The following is an 18,179-nucleotide window of genomic DNA, read 5'->3' as shown; positions in this document are numbered from 1 at the left end:
GGCCCACGGGCGGCGCGGCCTGCCCCTTCAGCCCCGCCGCCGCCTCGCCGGGAGGGGAGCCGCTCTGGGCCGGGCCCCGGCTCTCCCCTCCGCCGGGTCCCTCTGTGTCGCTTCCGCCGGCGTTCCGTGAGGAGCGGTGCCTAGCTCGGCCTCCTCCGGCGCCCGCGGCCTCCCCCGCCGCTGCAGCGCGGCCCGGGCTCGGTTTTGGCGTTGTAGGCGCCGTCGGGGCAGCAGAGGAGGGGGCGGCGGGGGGCGGGGGGAGGGGAACTGAGGGTCTGCTCAGGGGGAAAGCCGCAGGAGGCCGGGGGGGTCGTGGTCGTGAGCCTGGGGCTGCGGTGACAGCAGCCGCCATCCCTCTGCTGGTCGCGGCCGGTGAGCTCGGTCAGGGCAGGTTGGGGGGCAGCTCGGCTTCCTCCTCAGTGACAGGTCTATCCCGGCCCCCCTCCAGCAGTAGGGCACCCCACCTTCCCCCCATACTGTGGGGTGCCTCAGGCTGGGTGCCGGAGGATCGCCTCGAATGAGGCACCTTCCCATGGGCACCCTTCTGGGCTCAGAAAATCTCAAGGAGTGAGCACTGGTCTGTTTGCTTTGCGAGTAGTTCTTAAGTAAACCTTGCGTCTTCCTTCCAAAAGAAAGAGTTAGCTTGAAAATGTCAGAGTTTGCATGTCCCAGTGAGACTTCCAGCCCACTTGAGGGATTTTTTGCGTGTCTGGGAGTTGAGAAGTGCAGAGAAATACATCCTGCCAGCGTCGCAGGGCACAGATCACTCTGCTCCACCAGCTGGAGTTACTGTTAGTTTCTGTAATGCTGATTTCTAAGGAGCCCATATCAGGTTTTTACTACGGTAGGAAAATACAGCATTAAAAAAAGCAACCCTGACATGTATCGTTTATGATATAAGAAAAGAGATAAGGTGGATAAAAAAAGAAAAAGTAATGGCCTTAATATATGGTGACTTAAATGGTTTTATGCACAGTTCTCCTGAGCGATGATCTGGACAAGCAAACGCTGCTTTGCACCCTGCCTCCCCTCACACACAGAATAATGAACTAGGAAATAAGTTTTTATATGCTTTACTTGCATTTACTTCAGATTTTGGGAGATTTCATATTAATGTTGAGATATGTGCGTATTTGATACTGAAGAATAAACAGACTCTTGGGTGAATACAAAATTCATCAATTTTTTAGAGTTAGGAAATCTGGATCTGCCTGATTCCTACTCCCAAAAAGGAAACCCAACCAAACCCTTCTCTAGCTTTGATTTCTTAACAGACAGCAAAATCAATAAGAGCATGAGCATAATTTGGTGTTGGTGGGGGCAAGGTAGTTGGCATTTTTGTCCTTTTTAAGGTCCTCTCACGTGATTTACCCCGAATCAGGTGTTGCTTGTGGTAATATCTGCACATATTCAGCATTTTATAAGAATATATGCAGCTTGGTTTTCCCGAGTTTAAATGGGTAATACCTAGAGAGAATGTTCAGCATGCTTTTGACTAGGAAAAAAAGAATTTGGTGATAGCATAACAATTTTGGTTGTGGGACTGTGTAGTAAATTAGTCTTAAATGGGAAGATGCCCAGGTGTTGTATTGGTGCAGTTGTACCGAGGCCACTGGTGTGATTTCTCGTGTGGTTCAAAGTGGTGCAAGATACACTGGGAGAGCAAAATTCTGTTCTTCCTGCACAAGAGAATCTACCTAAACAATTTGTCTTGGATAACTCTAGCAGGGTAGTTCAACTGATAATAAATTTTTTGCAGTGCAGATAAATTTTCCCCCAGTATTTGCTGGAAACTGTGGAATTGCCATTCAACATTCTGTTCTTTACATTTTTTTAGTACTTTAAAAAAGTTGTCACTTTTGGTTTTGGGGGGGCTTGTTTGTTTGTTTTGCTTTACATTTTTTTAGTACTTTAAAAAAGTTTAACATTTGTCACTTTTGGTTTTGGGGGGGCTTGGTTGTTTGTTTTTTTTTTTCCCCAAAATATTACTTTTAAGCTTTAAAACATCTTTGAAAGATTCTGGTGATTTTTTTGGGTGCTTTTTGACTTTTGGAACTTCTTGAGCTGAGTGTCAATGCCTGCTCTTGCTCAAGGAAGGGAAATGGAATGTCATCTGGGATTTGGCATGCGTACCTGAGATAGATACTTTGTAGAATTAGATTTATCAATGCCTTCACTTTCTTGCTGGATAATCTACCAAACAAAATAAGATGCACTGTGGGAATGCTGAGCTTTAGCACGATGCTTTGTCTAAAACAAGCAGCACTGAGTAGTGTCATTGCTAGAGAAAAATCCTAAATGTGTCTAAAGACGAAGGGGTATTTTTTCATTTTTAAAATGTAATGTGTATTTGAGCAAGTCCTTAATAGATTGAATCACATAATTGTTTCCTGCTCAAATGTAAAAAGCTACCTTTGACCTCATTTTGCTATTCTAGGGTGCAGTAGAGCCCATGCAGATCGACGTAGATCCACAAGAAGATCAGCAAAATGCACCTGATATCAACTATGTGGTGGAGAACCCCACTCTGGTACGTGCTGGTCGAGGGCTGGTGGGTTACATTTCTTGGGTATGGCCTCTTCCTTTAAGGTTTTGGGAAAAACTCTCTCATTTTACTCCTTGTCAACTTGTTATTTAGGGATTAATAGGTTCTCTTCAAAGCAAGGTGGGGTAGGAACAGCAGTGACTTCTTCTGCAGCTCCTTGTCACGTATTGACCTCCACTGCCCCTTCGGAGGGGAAGGAGGAATTGCTGGTTTGTGGTTTGCTGCCTGTTTGACACAGTTTCCATTTCAGTTTAGTACATCTCTGAGACATCATTTATTTATTTTGAGGTTTGTTCTTTGAGGAACTTTAAGTATATAGTTAGGACAGAATACTTTCATTGTTTGATCCTCTGGAGACTGGCTAAAACCCACAGAGCTGCAGAGTTATAAAAGGCTGTATTTTGGCCGATTTTTATGTATCAATTCTGTAACAGCAAGAGATGGGTGTTGCAGAAGAGAACAAAAACGTTAATTGGAAAAAGTTAAAGCAACATTAAAATGGCAAAATAAAGCATTCAGTTAGGAAGCTTTGGATATCATCTCTGGACCTCTGAAGCTTTAATTTGCTCTTGTCTCCATGCCTTACAACAGTTGTCACAGTTATTCACTGTTTACTGCACATTCACTTGTTTGTTGTTGTTGGGGTTTTTGTTTATTTTGGGGGTCTTTTTGGTTGGTTTTGTGGTGGGATCTTTTTTTCAGCATATGACCTGATACCTTGTTTGATTTCATTCCTTTTCAATTCTGTTCTGAAGACCTTTATGTCTTTGATAACATCTAAGTGTTCAACAAAGATTAGTGATTTTGTTGTCACTGTAACTGATGCGAAGGACTGTAATTTCCCTTTGGCATTCAAAGAGTTGGAAAATAAAGTGAAATTACTCAGTGATTTCAGGAGTATTGTGTACCGTAGGTGTAAAACTGTGGAAGAAAGAATGCTCCTGCCTTTATATTTTTCAAGGTCTGTAGCAAAAAAAGCAGGAATCCTAAATACCAATCTTCAGTGTGTACAGTCCTGTTTTAGTCTCGGAGCAAAATCGTTCTTGCGCGGAATCAGGCAAGAGTTATGTTTGAAAATGTTACTGTGACATCTATAGCAGTATCTTAATTTAGACCTGTGGGGTGAGGGAGTCAGACGTGACATGGGATGCGTATTAAATGTGAACAGGCCACCTGACTCTAGAGTTTCCTCCTGCCTGAATGCTTGACTTTGCCCTGAACGTTCTGCTGCAGTTGTTTGTGTCTTTAGGAAATCTCCCTCAATGCCATATCGTATCTTTACTAGACATTTTGTGCTCCTCTTCTCTCCCTACCCCAAGGCTTAAAATTAAACCTCAGCTCCTTCCTCAGGAGTAAAAGACCTTGTTTCTTCTCAAAGGAGGTGTTTTAAGAAATTAGCAGGAGCAAAAGAATGCGAATTGTCCTATGGAAGCTATTTTTCAAGGAAAAACTAAATGTGGGTTGGTTGTCTGGTTTAGGAAAATTCAGCTCAAATGATGGAATCTTGACAGTTATTAACAGGTGATATAACCAATGCTTAAAGTGGATGAGCTGATTAGCCTTAATGGACAGCATCACAACTGAAGAAAACCAAAGGTGAATTGTAATGTACTGAGGAGAGTAATGTTTCTGAGGAAACTACTGACGTTTGAAGAAAGCAGAAATGAAATAATCTTACCTGATTTTTTTTATTTGTCTGAATCACATTGCCCTTCACGAAGGGGGTCAGGACTGCAGGAAAACCTGGGCAGGTCCCAGTGAGTAGCCTGATTTAGCATTGCTTGTTCCCCTCCCAACAGCAGGTTTTGTTTGCAGGATTTGGAGCAGTATGCGTCCAGCTACAGTGGGCTGATGCGAATCGAGCGGCTGCAGTTCATTGCCGATCACTGTCCGCAGCTGCGCGTGGAAGCTCTCAAGATGGCACTGTCATTTGTCCAGAGAACTTTCAACGTTGATGTGTATGAAGAAATCCACAGAAAGTTGTCTGAGGCCACCAGGTACTAATTGATCCAGGGAGCTTTTTTGACCGAGTTAAGACCGGTGTGACACAATGAGGGACTTTGCATGTAATACTGGCACATCCCTTATGCAAATTGTCTTTTTTTCTGTTTAAAAGATTGGAGAGTGAGTTCAGTGCAAGTAGATACATTGATCTGAGAAGTTGGATAGTGTCTGTACGGAGTAGCTTTGCTATCAAGACATTGCAGTGTAGCTGGGGAGAGAACTCCTAACCACGTGTGCCCTTCCACTACAGAGTGTGGAAGTAAGGACAGGCAGCCTGGGAGAAATACAGAGAAATTGTCTGAGCAGCCAGGGATCAGGTTATGAAAGCTAAAGCCCAGGGTGAAATCTGTCCCAAGGACATTGGGGGCAGCAAGAAAAGCTTCTATAGGTATGTCGGTGACAAAAGCAAGACCAGGGAAAATGTGGTCCCTCTCTGGAATTGAATGGGAGACCCGGTTACCTGGAGGCAGGGATCAGGTTATGAAAGCTAAAGCCCAGGGTGAAATCTGTCCCAAGGACATTGGGGGCAGCAAGAAAAGCTTCTATAGGTATGTCGGTGACAAAAGCAAGACCAGGGAAAATGTGGTCCCTCTCTGGAATTGAATGGGAGACCCGGTTACCTGGAGGAGGCTGAGGCACTCAATGACTTTTTTGCCTCAGTCTGCACCAGCCAGTTCTCCAGCCACACTGCCCGAGTCGCAGGGAGCAAAGGCAGGGACTGGGAGAATGAGGAGAAGACCAGATTTGAGACCATCTGAGGAACCTGAAGGGGCACAAGTCCATGCGACCTGACGAGTTACATCCGTGGGTCCTGAGGGAACTTTCCATCATATTTGAGAATTTGTGGCAGCCGGAAGTTCCCACTGACTGGAAAAGGGGAAACATAACCCCCATTTTTAAAAAAGGGAAAAAAAAGAAGACCCGGGGAACTACAAGCTGGTCAGAAGAGCAACTGATGTCATCGACCTTGACTTGTGCAAAGATCTGCCAAAGATCATTAAGATAACTATGAAATGAATTTTTAAACGTCTGTGATGCTTATGTTACTGTTTTCACTGGAAATCTTAGCAGTCTTTTTCTTTTTTCCCGACCATTCTTGTTTTCTCTTTGGTCTGTTTTGTGTGTGCAGTACTGGGTGGGAGGGTAACGGTGCCAGGTTCTGTGCAGACCTCTGTTCTGAAAAGTTTGCAGCATAATTGCCCCCTTCAAACTCTTTCCTTTCAGAGAACTGCAGAATACACCCGATGCTGTCCCTGATAGTGGAATCGAGCCCCCTCCTCTTGACACAGCTTGGGTTGAAGCTACGCGCAAAAAAGCTCTTCTTAAACTGGAGAAACTCGACACAGATCTGAAAAATTACAAAGGGAACTCCATCAAGGAGAGTATCAGGTGAGATGCAGAAGGCTCTGCTGGAGCAAGGAAGAGCGTTTTGCTCCTCCAGACACCTAACACAGGATGTCAACTGCATTCAGTGCCTTAGGTCAGTGTGCTGAGTTACTTGTTTGGAACAAACTGACCGTGTCCCTTTTTTGAGCGCACAGTTCATTGGTGTTTGAATTTCTGTGCTCCAGGAGAGGCCATGACGACTTAGGGGATCATTACCTTGACTGTGGGGACCTCAGCAACGCTCTCAAGTGCTACTCACGAGCCCGTGATTACTGCACCAGCGCCAAACACGTTATCAACATGTGTCTCAATGTCATCAAGGTAGGAGGGTTTGCAGGAAATGGTACTTGGTGTCTTTCTGATACCTGCTCTAACGTCCCACCTGTACTTTGCCCTGGTTACACTTGTGTCTGTGATGCTGCTGCTTATCTCAGTGACACCGTCTCTTCTGCGCGTTTCTGCAGGTCAGTGTCTACCTCCAGAACTGGTCGCACGTTCTGAGCTACGTAAGCAAGGCTGAGTCTACACCAGAAATTGCAGAAGTAAGGTCCTGCTTTTTAACTTGCATGAATTTTCCCTTTTTTTTCTGTCTCCAGAATTTGTAAAACAACTTTTTACTTTCCCCCTTTACAACTTGCTCCCCATAAGCCTCCCTTCATTTTACAGTCAGTTTTTCCTTTAATCCAGCCTCCTTGGCTTCTATAATCTTTCTTTTGAGATTCATTGTTGCTTTTTTTCCATGATAGGTGTGTAGGAAATCTGTCTCATGGTAAAAACAATGAGACTTCCCATCCTTGCCATATATCCCAAGACAAATAAGTCTTGCTGTTGAGATTTGCAAGTTAATTATTAGGATGAAACATCCCAAGGGCATTTGTAATCAAAATGTTTTTCACACTGTCTGCTCACTGCTGCTTTTACTTGTCCTTTAGCAAAGAGGAGAAAGAGACAGCCAGACACAAGCGATTCTCACCAAACTGAAATGTGCAGCAGGTGAGTGAATCCTTCAGCTTCCTCTATTGTCTGTGTGTCTTTCTGCCTGTTACCTTCATTTGTTTGGGTTTTTTTTCTCCTCTCAGATTTGACAGACTTTGTGTTTTCTTACCAGAAATGCACAATTTAATAAAGCTGATGAGATGGAACTGCTGACTTGGTTTTGCCATCTCTTTTTTCTCCCTAACTTTCTTCTGAGAGGATGCTGGTGTGAGTCAACGTAGTTCAAAGGGTGCTAGATACTGTCTGAGAGCCTCGTTTCACTTCAGCAGTGAAGGCACTAACAACAACCCTGTGGGGACCTGTCCTACTGCCCAAATTTTGCAATTTCTCCTAATTTGTATGCTGTCGTAAACAAAGGACTAACTTTTTCTGGTTCCTAGGCTTGGCTGAACTAGCTGCTCGGAAGTACAAACAGGCAGCAAAGTGCTTCTTGTTGGCATCGTTTGACCACTGTGATTTCCCTGAGGTGAGGACCTGGAGGGAGCTGCGTGTGGGTCTTGGAGAGGGTGTCATTCTTCTAAGTACTAGGTTGTAAAATTCAGATATTGTAGTTACTCTCACAGCTCTCCCACATAGTTTGGTGGTGCTGTGAACCATGGTTGGTTGGTTTGTTGGGGTTTTTGGGGTTTTTTTCTTAGAAGTCTCTTTCTTGGGTTTTCTAAAAAGATCTGCTCTAGATTGTAGGAATTAGCTGTGAGATTTGTCTATCTGTGTAGCTCAATCAAAAGACTGGCTGTTGGAATTGGTTTCTGCTCTCAGCAGTGGACAGTTGCTCCTCGGGGAATGCCTGAGGGTGTGCTGATCTTGTCACTGCGTGAAGGAAGGGCCTGGGGTGGAATATTTGATTCCAGCTTTCTGCCATTGCATTACTCAGTGACCTCTCTCTCTGTAGCTGTTGTCTCCCAGCAACGTGGCTGTGTACGGGGGTCTCTGCGCCCTCGCTACCTTTGACCGTCAGGAGCTGCAACGAAATGTTATCTCCAGCAGGTGAGTGATGCCTTGAGAGGAGTTTGTATGGAGTGGACATCCTGTGGGACGTGGGACTTTGGTTGAGAGTGGTTTATGGCAGGACTCACAGTGTTCTCATACAGGAGAGAAAGAATCACCAAACCTTGGTTTGGCTTTAGCATTGAGTGATGTTTTGCTGTTTAAAACACAGTGGTTAATCACAGCTGACATGTTTGCAGTATAACAGAAGTTTCCAGCCCAAATCCAACATCTACATAGCCCAATTTTCTGTCTCCACCAGTGATCCATATCCAATATTAAATCAGAGGGATACAGCCCTATAGAAGAAGGCTGTAAGATGATTTGCCTTCATGTTACCACTTGTTCTGGTGTATGTTTATCATATTAATACAATTTAATAATTGTTAGTACAACTTGCAGCATAATCTGACTATGACATAATCAAGGTTAAAAGAATTACAGTCTGGAAGAAAATGGATATTTGTGTGTCATAGATTGAATTACAATGATACTGAATTCCTGTCAGATAAGTGTAAAGGAGCACTAATTTTAAATTAATGTGGAAAAAGGGTTGTTACCCTGACTTTTTTATTGGCTGATTCGTAGGTGAGATCCCAAGGCTTGGAAATCTGTGATGGGGAACTGGGAGAGTGCTGAGAAACAGTGTTCATCCCAAAGATCTCTCACACTTAGGATGGGTTATTTTCCCAAGGGAGTTGCATGTTTCACCTCCCTGGGGCACGCTGTGCTTGGAGAAGGCTGTGCTTTGAAAGGGAGCACAAACGCAGTGCACGCAGAGGTGTGGCCCGTGTTTTCTGGTGGTGTATCCTGAATTTTTGTTTTGTGTGGAAAACCACTTCCACTGCTTGGTTTGTCAAAAGTCTCTTGCCTTCCTTCACCACAGCTCTGATGCTGTGCTGCATCTCTTGGTGTTCCAGGCATCCCAGCTCTGCTGAAAATGGGCTTTCTGGTCCGTTAGAGGGCAAATTCTTGGAATCTTTAAGTGGTAATGAGAGTTTGTAACCTTGCAACTTGAAGTGGTGGGGTTGTGGGGTATTTAAGTGGTGGGTTCCAATGACTGATCGCTGCCATCTTTATCTGTAGCTCCTTCAAATTGTTTTTGGAGCTGGAGCCACAGGTTCGTGACATCATCTTCAAGTTTTATGAATCTAAATATGCTTCATGCCTGAAGATGCTGGATGAGATGAAGGTGAGTTGCAGGGGAGCAATGTCAAATAGACCCTAAAAGTTCCCTTTTGTGAGAAGTTACTGTTAAAAGTAGCTACTAAGAGTGTTCAGATCTTCTGTATCTTCTGTCTCCTGATGTGGTGAATGGAAATTGGGAGTAGTTTAGCAGTAGGGAGTGAGGAGAAATGATAATTTTTTTTAAGTATATTGCTGGTTCTTTCATTCATTCTTATTTTATGGTATTATCTTGCTGTAGTGTAATATCCTTAAGGTTTGAGTATGTACATACATGTTTCAGAACATAGGAATAATATATTTTTCCAGGCTGCTTGTCAGCTTCTGATGTGTGTTTTTGCACAGGATAACCTGCTGCTGGATATGTACCTTGCGCCTCACGTCAGGACACTTTATACCCAGATTCGAAATCGTGCCCTCATCCAGGTAATTGTTCCTCTAATCCCAAGAGGGGGATCATCAGGGAGGCGGGCTGTCCCTTAATAATCATTTTTCCAGTGGTTTTTCAGAGGGCAGGGAGTACACTTGGCAACTGAGTATTTTCTTCTTCCTAGTACTTCAGCCCCTACGTGTCGGCAGATATGCGCAAGATGGCCACGGCTTTTAACACCACCGTGGCTGCTCTGGAAGATGAACTTACTCAGCTGATCCTGGAGGGACTGATCAATGCCAGAATAGATTCACACAGTAAGGTGAGTGTGTCTGAGCCACAGATTATAGTCTGAGCAGCTGTAATAAGATTAGAAACTCTCCATTCCCGGGACACTTTGAAGTTGCATTTGTCTGTTGTGGCTGGATCTGCGTGTAAGCTCAGACTCTGTATTGGTTACAGATCCTTTATGCTCGAGATGTCGATCAGCGCAGCACAACCTTTGAGAAGTCTTTACTAATGGGCAAAGAGTTTCAGCGACGTGCCAAAGCCATGATCCTGCGAGCCGCGGTCCTGCGCAACCAGATACACGTCAAGGTATGGCCGGCTTAAATGTGGACTTTGCAACAGGGTTAAGATTTTTGATTGTTTTTTTCTTAACTGAAACTATAGAAGTTGGTGAATGGAAGATTCCAGAGGAGAATGGATTTATTGTGCTCGTGCTATTCTTACAATAGTAAAAACTAAATATATAAGGCACAAGTGTTTCTAGCCGATACATTGACCTGCTTGTACATCGCAGAATGTCCTTTGAAGTTTATAAGATTGGGTTGATTCTAACTAATTAATTTCAACTAATTCTTGATACATACATCTTTTATCAAAACAGAGATTGTTCGAATTAATTTCTTTAATAGAGGAAGTAAAAAAATGCATTAATTGCTTGGAGTATTCCTTCCAGGATGTAGTTCCAAAAGAATGCTCTTAGGGAGGCTAGGCATTAAATTCTAGATATATTAATCTCTGTGATAACTAAATGCCAGGATTCAGCTTCTGGGCCCAACAGCAGCTTGTGCACAGTAAGTAAGAATGGCTTAAAAGTTCTGGTGTGACATTTTTAGGAACAGTTCTTGTGAACTGTAACAATAGAAGTTGTGAACACAAAGCTTGTGCAAAACTGTCATTATTTATGAGTTGAGGGTGTTCTCCTTGCTGTTCTCCTGCTGTGTTTCACCCGGGCTTCATTCGGTCTCTCGGGAAGCATTCTGCAGGATATTTACACATCACTAACTGGGATGTGTTTTGGTCTTGTTGCAGTCTCCTCCGAGAGAAGGTAGCCAAGGGGAGCTTACTCCAGCTAACAGCCAGTCCAGGATGAGCACCAACATGTGAAAAACTTCGTGCACTACCAAAAGAAATGGTCCCTCCAGGACTGTACCCAGTGTCCCACCCACTAACTGCTGAGCTTCACAAACTGTCCCTGTCTCCCTCACTTCTTGCTTGGATTGAGAGGGTCAGGGCTGATGGTGGATAATATGAATATTCCAATAACTTCAGTTCTCCTTGAAAAGAAATTCTTTCTAAAAACAGCATCCCTGCAACGGGTCATCATTTCAGTTTTGGTAGAACATCTTCCTCCATTCTCCTTCTTCCACCACTCCATAAAGAGCTGTCAGGTTATTCATACAGATGCTGATTTGAGAGTTTTTCAGCTGCTGTTAGTTTTCTTGTTTAGAAGCTGCAAAAATAGTTAGTGTTAAGTTGAGTGGACAGGTGTGAACTAAGATGAATTTCTCTGGCCTGAAAGTATTGCCTTGATTCCGAGCGATGCTGAGCTTTCTGTTTATTCCAGGTAAACTTACAAGTGCATTGCTCTCAGTTACAGAGCTAGAGTTCTGATGGGAGAGATTTCCTTTGAGAAACTCTTAATGATTTTTCACTTACACCAGAAAACATGGCACTGCTTCCACGCATTCAGTCACAGGCCTTTATTTTTAGGGTGTTACGTTTACCTGGATCCAGGTTCTTTCTCTCTGGTCTCTGTTTTTGAAGACCTGTTTCCTGATGTGTTTCCCACTCGTGCATGACCTGCCTTTGGGGTCCAGTGTTACCGTAGCAGTAAATCTCTACTTCATGCAAATATTGCTGCTTGTCCAGTCTTACTGCCGTCGTGTGTGATGGTTCCCAACACGTGCAACAGTTGCTTCTGGCAGCACGGATAAATGCCCCAAAACACCACTCGAGTCCTGGTGGAAGAGCTGAAAGCGGCCAAACGAGGTTCCCGCTCTCCAGGTGCATTTATTCTGCTTTTCCTTTTATAAAGGGATTAAAGGTGGCAGCCCAGGTGTGTGTGTGTGTGTGTTCTGTGTCAGTGGAAGGAGATATGCACTGAATTTTCTGAAGTCACTGAAGTCACTGCAGCCTTGTGTTCATCTAATCCATAAGGCAAGCTACGAACGTTGATCCAGCGCTGACTGGTCTGGCAACTGACGACAGATGTTACTGTTAATGTGTTAATGATTTTTTTTCTCTTTTTTTTTTTTTTTTTTAAATAAGTTGTTATATCTAGTGTATTAAACAGTAGGATTAAAAAGCTTCTGAGTATTTGGAGTTTTGTGTTAAAGTTGGGTTTTTTAGGTATTTTGATCTCAAGCCATTGAGTTTTTGCTGAGCTTGATGATGTTTTGTAGGCCGTTGTAATTTGTTTTCTGAGCTGGTTGGAGATGTAGCTTGGATGAACTGAAGAAAGTGCAATTTGAGGAAATAGTCTAATAGCAAAATTCCTGGAGTTTTTGCCTGGCTGCTAAATTCCAGCAGTGCTCTATCACCCTGGCTTCCCATGCTTTCTATGACTTAGGTGCTGAAAATGGAAGCGATGGTTCCTGTGAGGTCTTTGGTTAAATGTCTGGCATGGAGAAGGCCTCCCATTTTTGAGGGGAGAAAGGACAAAGGTAGTTAATCAAGAACTTTAAGCTCTTTCTCACTAAAGTGGCCACTTTACTGTCACCGATGGCCACTTAATTGAGGAAGGCAAGAGGAGTCCTCAGGTAAATTGCTGTATGTCCTTGTAGAAATGCTGGGAAAGTCATTTTAACACCTTCTGCTGATTCTGAAGGAGAGCTATTCAGTCCTATCATACTACTGAAACGTTCTTGCTTTCTTCCTAAAATGGGCCACTGATACCACTTTTAAGGAAAAGATATTGAAAAGATGGTTTTGCAACCCAATTAAGTGCATGTCAGGTTGTTATCCTTGCTTATGTGCAGCTTCCACTCTCTTGGTTTTTATGAGATGACTTCTGTTCCTTCCTGGAGGCTTTCTGCTGGGGGAATCCTCACGTCTAGGTGGACGTCCTCAGCACATCAGGGTCTGCCCTTCCCGACACCAGCTCTCCCTGCTCTCAGGAGGTGGCTGGGAGCGCGTGTCCCTCCTGTGCGTGTCCCTCCTGCCCTTCAGCAGCCGCCTGGAGCCCACGAGGTGGCAACAGCAGTTCCCAGCTCTCGCTGTGGCCCGAGGCAGGTCCGTGGCCGGGGCAGAGGCGGAGGTGTCTTCTCTCCAGACAGAAGTGCTGGCAGCCTCTTTTGGACAGACAGGTATTGCTTAGTTCATTGCGCTGTTCGAGTGTAGGGTGTGCTTTCGTACAGCATTACTGGTGTGTAACTCAACTCCTTCAGCCTGTGAAAGAACCTGCTGTTGCTTTAGGACGTGGTAGATGTGAGTCAGGGCTGTCCAGGTGTATTTCTTCTAGCTGTTGTTCAATGCCTGCTTCAGTCCTAACTACCCGCCGGCCCGAAAATTGGGAGGCGCAACACGGCAGGGGTGTAGCTCTGTGTAACTTGCATTTATGAGCAGCTTCCCCCAGTGAAAGATTATTCCTACCTTAAATGGGTAAGTCATTTCCCAAGTAATAAATGGGAAATAGTGACTCACAGAGAATGAATTTCCAGTGATCCCCCGTGGCCGCCAAGGTTGAAGTTGTGTGGGATCTGTAGCGTGTTGATAGGCCTGGGTATGTTCAGAGGAACTTATTTGAGTGGATTTCACAAACCTGTGCAGCACCTCTTCAATGATGGTGTCCTCATGCAGTGTAAATCCTCCTTTCTTTACCTGACTTTGCTAGGGATAAAGGAAAAACAGTTGGAAAGAACAAGAAAAGTTGAAAAGTGGTTCCTTTGGCAAAGGCAGTTGTAATTAGCACAACTAAATTTAGTGGTACCGTAGAAACTGGAACTGTGAGATTTGTGTTGGAGTGGTTGGGGATGGTTGGTAACTGGCCAGAACTTCTCCTGCATGGTGGTCTGTGGCCAAGACTTGCAGAGGGAGGTGGATGAGAGGGGAAGGTTGTGTCACCCCCTGGCTGTGTCTGTGTCATCTGTGCCCTGCTGTCATCTGGGAGGCTTCGCTGGGTGAGGGAGAAGGTAACACAGGTCTGTCCTTGCCCCGTGCGTGTACGATGGGGATGTTGGATTCTGGGGCTCTGCCGTACTGGTCTCAGCATTACTGCTAAGTTAGGTCTCCTCCTGGCCAATGGGGTATGTCAACCTCTAAGAGAAATGTATGAGGTTCAGTAGGTAGAAGTTTGGTAAATTCATACTGCAAGTAAGAGGTTTTTTGACAACAAAGAAATAATTCAAGCTTAGGCTTCAGTAGACTTATTAAAAGCTGCAGTCTGCAGGGAAGCCGCGTTAGCAAGAGATGCTCTAATAACAGGAATTGAAGTGGCAAGACCTGAAAATCTGTCTTATGTGGTAGATCAGGCTGGGTGAGCTTGTTCCCCGTCCCACTGACTATTACCCTCCTTGTGCCTGTAGTTTATGTAACTGTGAAGTCTGTGTGTATATAAAGTTTGTACCCTGTAAATACCTGCTGAGATCCAGGGGTTTCAAGCTTTGTTTTGATGTACTACTATTTGTCTTTTTTTGTTTTTTAATTTATTTTTTTAAAATCCTTTGATATCTCATGAGCTATTTGCCAAATTAAGGCAGGTGGGTTTCTTTTTGTCAGGTGAACTACATCTACTTTTTCTTGTGTTACTCTGAAAATGGATTTAGATACAAGAATCCAATCTCCCTAAACACAAAGAAGGAGTCTCATTTTCATTGTCATTCATCGTGCAGGGAAATTGAACAGTGTGTGTCTTCTTGAGGGCCTGTGAAACAGCAACAAAATAGGACATTACCTCTCTGGGTTGACAGGCTGCAATTTTTTGATGAGAGATAAGCAGGATAATTAGTAGATTGCCTAGCCTGAAAGTAATCCCTGTTTAGTGTAGGTGCAGGTGTGTGAATGGCTCGGCTTTACTCATGTTGTAATAGAGCCTCCTAATTCACAAGGGGTGGTTATTAAGAAATGGATACACTGGTCATCTTTGCCCTGGTGATGGGGAGGTTACCCTGGGCCAGAATGTCTGTTGAAAGTTTGGGTTGCAACTTTTTTTTCCCATTGGGGTGGTGGTGTGTGGTTGGTGGCAGGAAGGTGGTGACCTGGGGGGGTTCCATCCTGCACCCAGAGCTCTGGGGTCTCCTGTCCGAGTCCTGGGACAGGAGCTGGTGGATGAGCCTGTGCTGCCCGTTGAGAAATGCCTTGGAAGAGGGGCTGGGGACGAATATGCCTTAAATACTTATCCTGTAAAGAAATATGTCCATTTAGGATTATCAAGTATAAGGCCCTTCCTGAAATTAGGAGACTAAAGCCAGCTGGATCCTTGCTGCACCACCGGTAAGTGGTTCTGTGATGAGACCGTACTTGGGAGAGATGTGTTCCAAGATCCCAGTGTGTGGTTGGGAATATCACCCGGATCTCACGTGGCACCAGTGGGTCACTGGAGGTGTCTCACGCAAACGGCTTTTCTGACTTTTTTGTCAATTTTCTTTGGCGCAGTGAGTAAGATCCCAGTGTGTGGTTGGGAATATCACCTGGATCTCATGTGGCACCAGTGGGTCACTGGACTTTTTTGTCAATTTTCTTTGGTGCAGTGAGCGGAATGACTGAGCTTTCTGATGGGTTTGGGAAACTCTGTAAATAGGAAGAGGTCAAGTAAGCAGTTTGAAATTCCATAGGGAACATTTAGCTCTTTATTAGAAGAGGGGTTTTTTGATCAGAGCGGGGAACTGGGAATACTCAACAATATTAAAGTGTATGCCTGTGGGAGGGAAGAAGTGGACTATTTCCACAAAATGTGGTTTCAAATTCAAATAAGGGAGAGAAGCATTTTTAGCTGTGGTTCTCCCACACTAATCACTGGGCTATTTGGTAAATGCCACACCCTTTCCCTCCCCCTCGGTTTCTGTGCTGGTTCCAGTTCACAAGGCAAGCTGGAATAACACCTACCAGCTTAATGTCTAAATGTGATTTGAATACAAGGGTAGCCAGAAATGATGAAAGCTGCTGGAAGTCTTGGTTCACAAGCTGATTAAGGTTGGAAGATGCTATTCCCAGAACATCATGGAAAAATATCTTGTTCCACATCACGAGCAAATGAAATGGGAAGCTGCAAAAGGAGAATTTGAACTGATTTTATTGCAATAATCTATAGAAAGTCACAATTAAATGCGAGGCAGCATTTAAGTCCAGTCTCTGAATGAATGGCTGTGAAGTTCCTGCCTCCTGTGTTCCCTCTAGAAGGGTTGGTGTGAACGAATGGGAAGGGCTAAATAGAAGCTGGCTGGGTGTAGGCAAATGACCAGGGAGAGTCAGTTGCCAGGGTTCCTGTGGCAGAAGAAACAGCATGGAAAATTGGAATAGAAGCCAGTGAGCAGAAGGGTGAGTGATGTAAAGGGTCAAAGCCTCTGCTTCACATCTGGTGCTGTGATTAGTGGTCTCTTAGTTGTGCTTATGGGTGCTCTTCTAATTAATGCTGTGAGTGGGAATGTTTCTCCATGGATGAATCCATCTAACAGCTATTGGTAGTTTAGGGAGGTCTTTTTTCAGCAGCCTCTTCCAGTCCGTGTGTGAACTCAGGAGTGAACCCTAACGGTGTGTAATACAGGTGGGGAAATACAGGCAGGTCCTGCAGAGCTCGAGGGGGTGAGTGTTGATGTGGGCACATGAAGAGACACAGACACCCCCACCCCCCAAGAGAGGTTGTTGAGAAGTCAAAAAAAAGTTAAAAATGGCTTATAAAATAACCAGGTTATGCTGTTATCTCCTGATTCCTTCAAGTGCTGTCTTTCTGCCATTAATGGTGAGCCCCTCCTTCGACTGGGGGTGGGACAGGGAAGGGTCTGCCCTCTTTGCAGAGCTGAATGGTGCCAAGTTTGTTTTCTGACCTTGGGGGCACTTCTGATTTTTGTTTTTTTTCCTATTCATTAATTTTCCTTTTCCAAGGCAAGGAAGACCCTTTACCACTGCTTTATGTAGACGTTGTGTTCTGGATGCTGGGTTTCCTGTTCCTTTCCTTTTAGATCCAGCATCACTTCCAAAAGGGAGCAGGTTCTGCCAGGCAGAGGAGGAATAGCTGCAGTCAGAATTCTAGAGAAGTAAATGTCAGCACAGATGAAGCATCAAGGAAAGAAGCCCTAAAGGCCTCCCTCCTGGCTCCTGGGCTCCCAGTTGTGTTCAAAACAGCTACATAGGTATGGCCAGTACTGATTAATGGTCTATTTTAACTTGTGTAAAAAAAAAAAAAAAAACCAGCTCCAATCTGCAAAGGTTGGGTTGCAGGGGCTGAATATAACACAAAGCAACACTTACAACAGGGTGAGCTGTTTGTGAAAGGAGAGGTTCCCCTCCATCAGCTGTTCACAACCACTGACAGACGTGGATCACATGGAGCCTCTGAGCAGGTTGCTACAGCCCGTAGGATGGTTGACTTGACATTGTGTTGACAATTTGCTTGCTTTATTTGCTTACAAAACTGCTGGCTTGTCAGGGGCCAGTACCAAGCTGCAGTGGGCTGTTAGAGAGATGGCAGGTTACATACCAGCCTAGAATAAATCAAAACTAACAAAAAAAAAAAAATTGAGGCCAGTTATGAATAGCCCCTGTCTCCAGAGAGGCTTAAACCAGGCATAGGGCCCATCTCTTGATGTTCTGGCCACCAGAAGCAAAGGTTTGAGTTACTGGAAGCGGGTCCTGGGGTGGTGCCCCCCAACCCAACACCCCCCAGGCTGCAGCAAAGCATTGCCCTGGACATCACCCTGTGTCACATCTTGTTTCCTTCTTTCTCCTACCAGGTCCTGCAGAGCTCGAGGGGGTGAGTGTTGAGGTGGGCACATGAAGAGACACAGACACCCCCACCCCCCAAGAGAGGTTGTTGAGAAGTCAAAAAAAAGTTAAAAATGGCTTATAAAATAACCAGGTTATGCTGTTATCTCCTGATTCCTTCAAGTGCTGTCTTTCTGTCATTAATGGTGAGCCCCTCCTTCGACTGGGGGTGGGACAGGGAAGGGTCTGCCCTCTTTTCAGAGCTGAATGGAGTTTGTTTTCTAACCTTGGGGGCACTTCTGATTTTTGGTTTTTTTCCTATTCATTAATTTTCCTTTTCCAAGGCAAGGAAGACCCTTTACCACTGCTTTATGTAGACGTTGTGTTCTGGATGCTGGGTTTCCTGTTCCTTTCCTTTTAGATCCAGCATCACTTCCAAAAGGGAGCAGGTTCTGCCAGGCAGAGGAGGAATAGCTGCAGTCAGAATTCTAGAGAAGTAAATGTCAGCACAGATGAAGCATCAAGGAAAGAAGCCCTAAAGGCCTCCCTCCTGGCTCCTGG

The 18,179-nt window shown here is 44.7% G+C and overlaps 2 protein-coding genes across 2 annotated transcripts in view; one reads left to right on the top strand and one right to left on the bottom strand.

The window, feature by feature from the left end:
• The window catches only part of RFNG (RFNG O-fucosylpeptide 3-beta-N-acetylglucosaminyltransferase), an 8,670-nt gene extending 8,318 nt beyond the window's left edge, over positions 1-352 (bottom strand). Inside the window, exon 1 of the mRNA XM_014949794.1 lies at positions 8-352. Within this exon, the coding sequence (XP_014805280.1) occupies positions 8-352 (345 nt within the window). The remainder of the gene's footprint in view (positions 1-7) is intronic.
• A 2,053-nt stretch (positions 353-2,405) lies between these two features.
• Positions 2,406-11,342, top strand: GPS1 (G protein pathway suppressor 1). The gene is made up of 13 exons (XM_014953346.1): positions 2,406-2,530; positions 4,361-4,542; positions 5,774-5,938; positions 6,121-6,256; positions 6,400-6,477; positions 6,868-6,928; positions 7,312-7,397; positions 7,824-7,918; positions 9,005-9,110; positions 9,449-9,529; positions 9,658-9,795; positions 9,936-10,070; positions 10,791-11,342. Exons 1-13 carry the CDS (start codon positions 2,453-2,455, stop codon positions 10,863-10,865), a joined length of 1,416 nt encoding a protein of 471 aa, XP_014808832.1. The 5' UTR covers positions 2,406-2,452; the 3' UTR covers positions 10,866-11,342.
• Positions 11,343-18,179: the final 6,837 nt, after the last annotated feature.

Source organism: Calidris pugnax, unplaced genomic scaffold (assembly GCF_001431845.1).
Source record: "Calidris pugnax isolate Ruff unplaced genomic scaffold, ASM143184v1 scaffold9, whole genome shotgun sequence".
Taxonomy (NCBI): Eukaryota; Metazoa; Chordata; class Aves; order Charadriiformes; family Scolopacidae; genus Calidris; species Calidris pugnax.
This window is presented reverse-complemented; position numbering and strand designations above follow the sequence as displayed.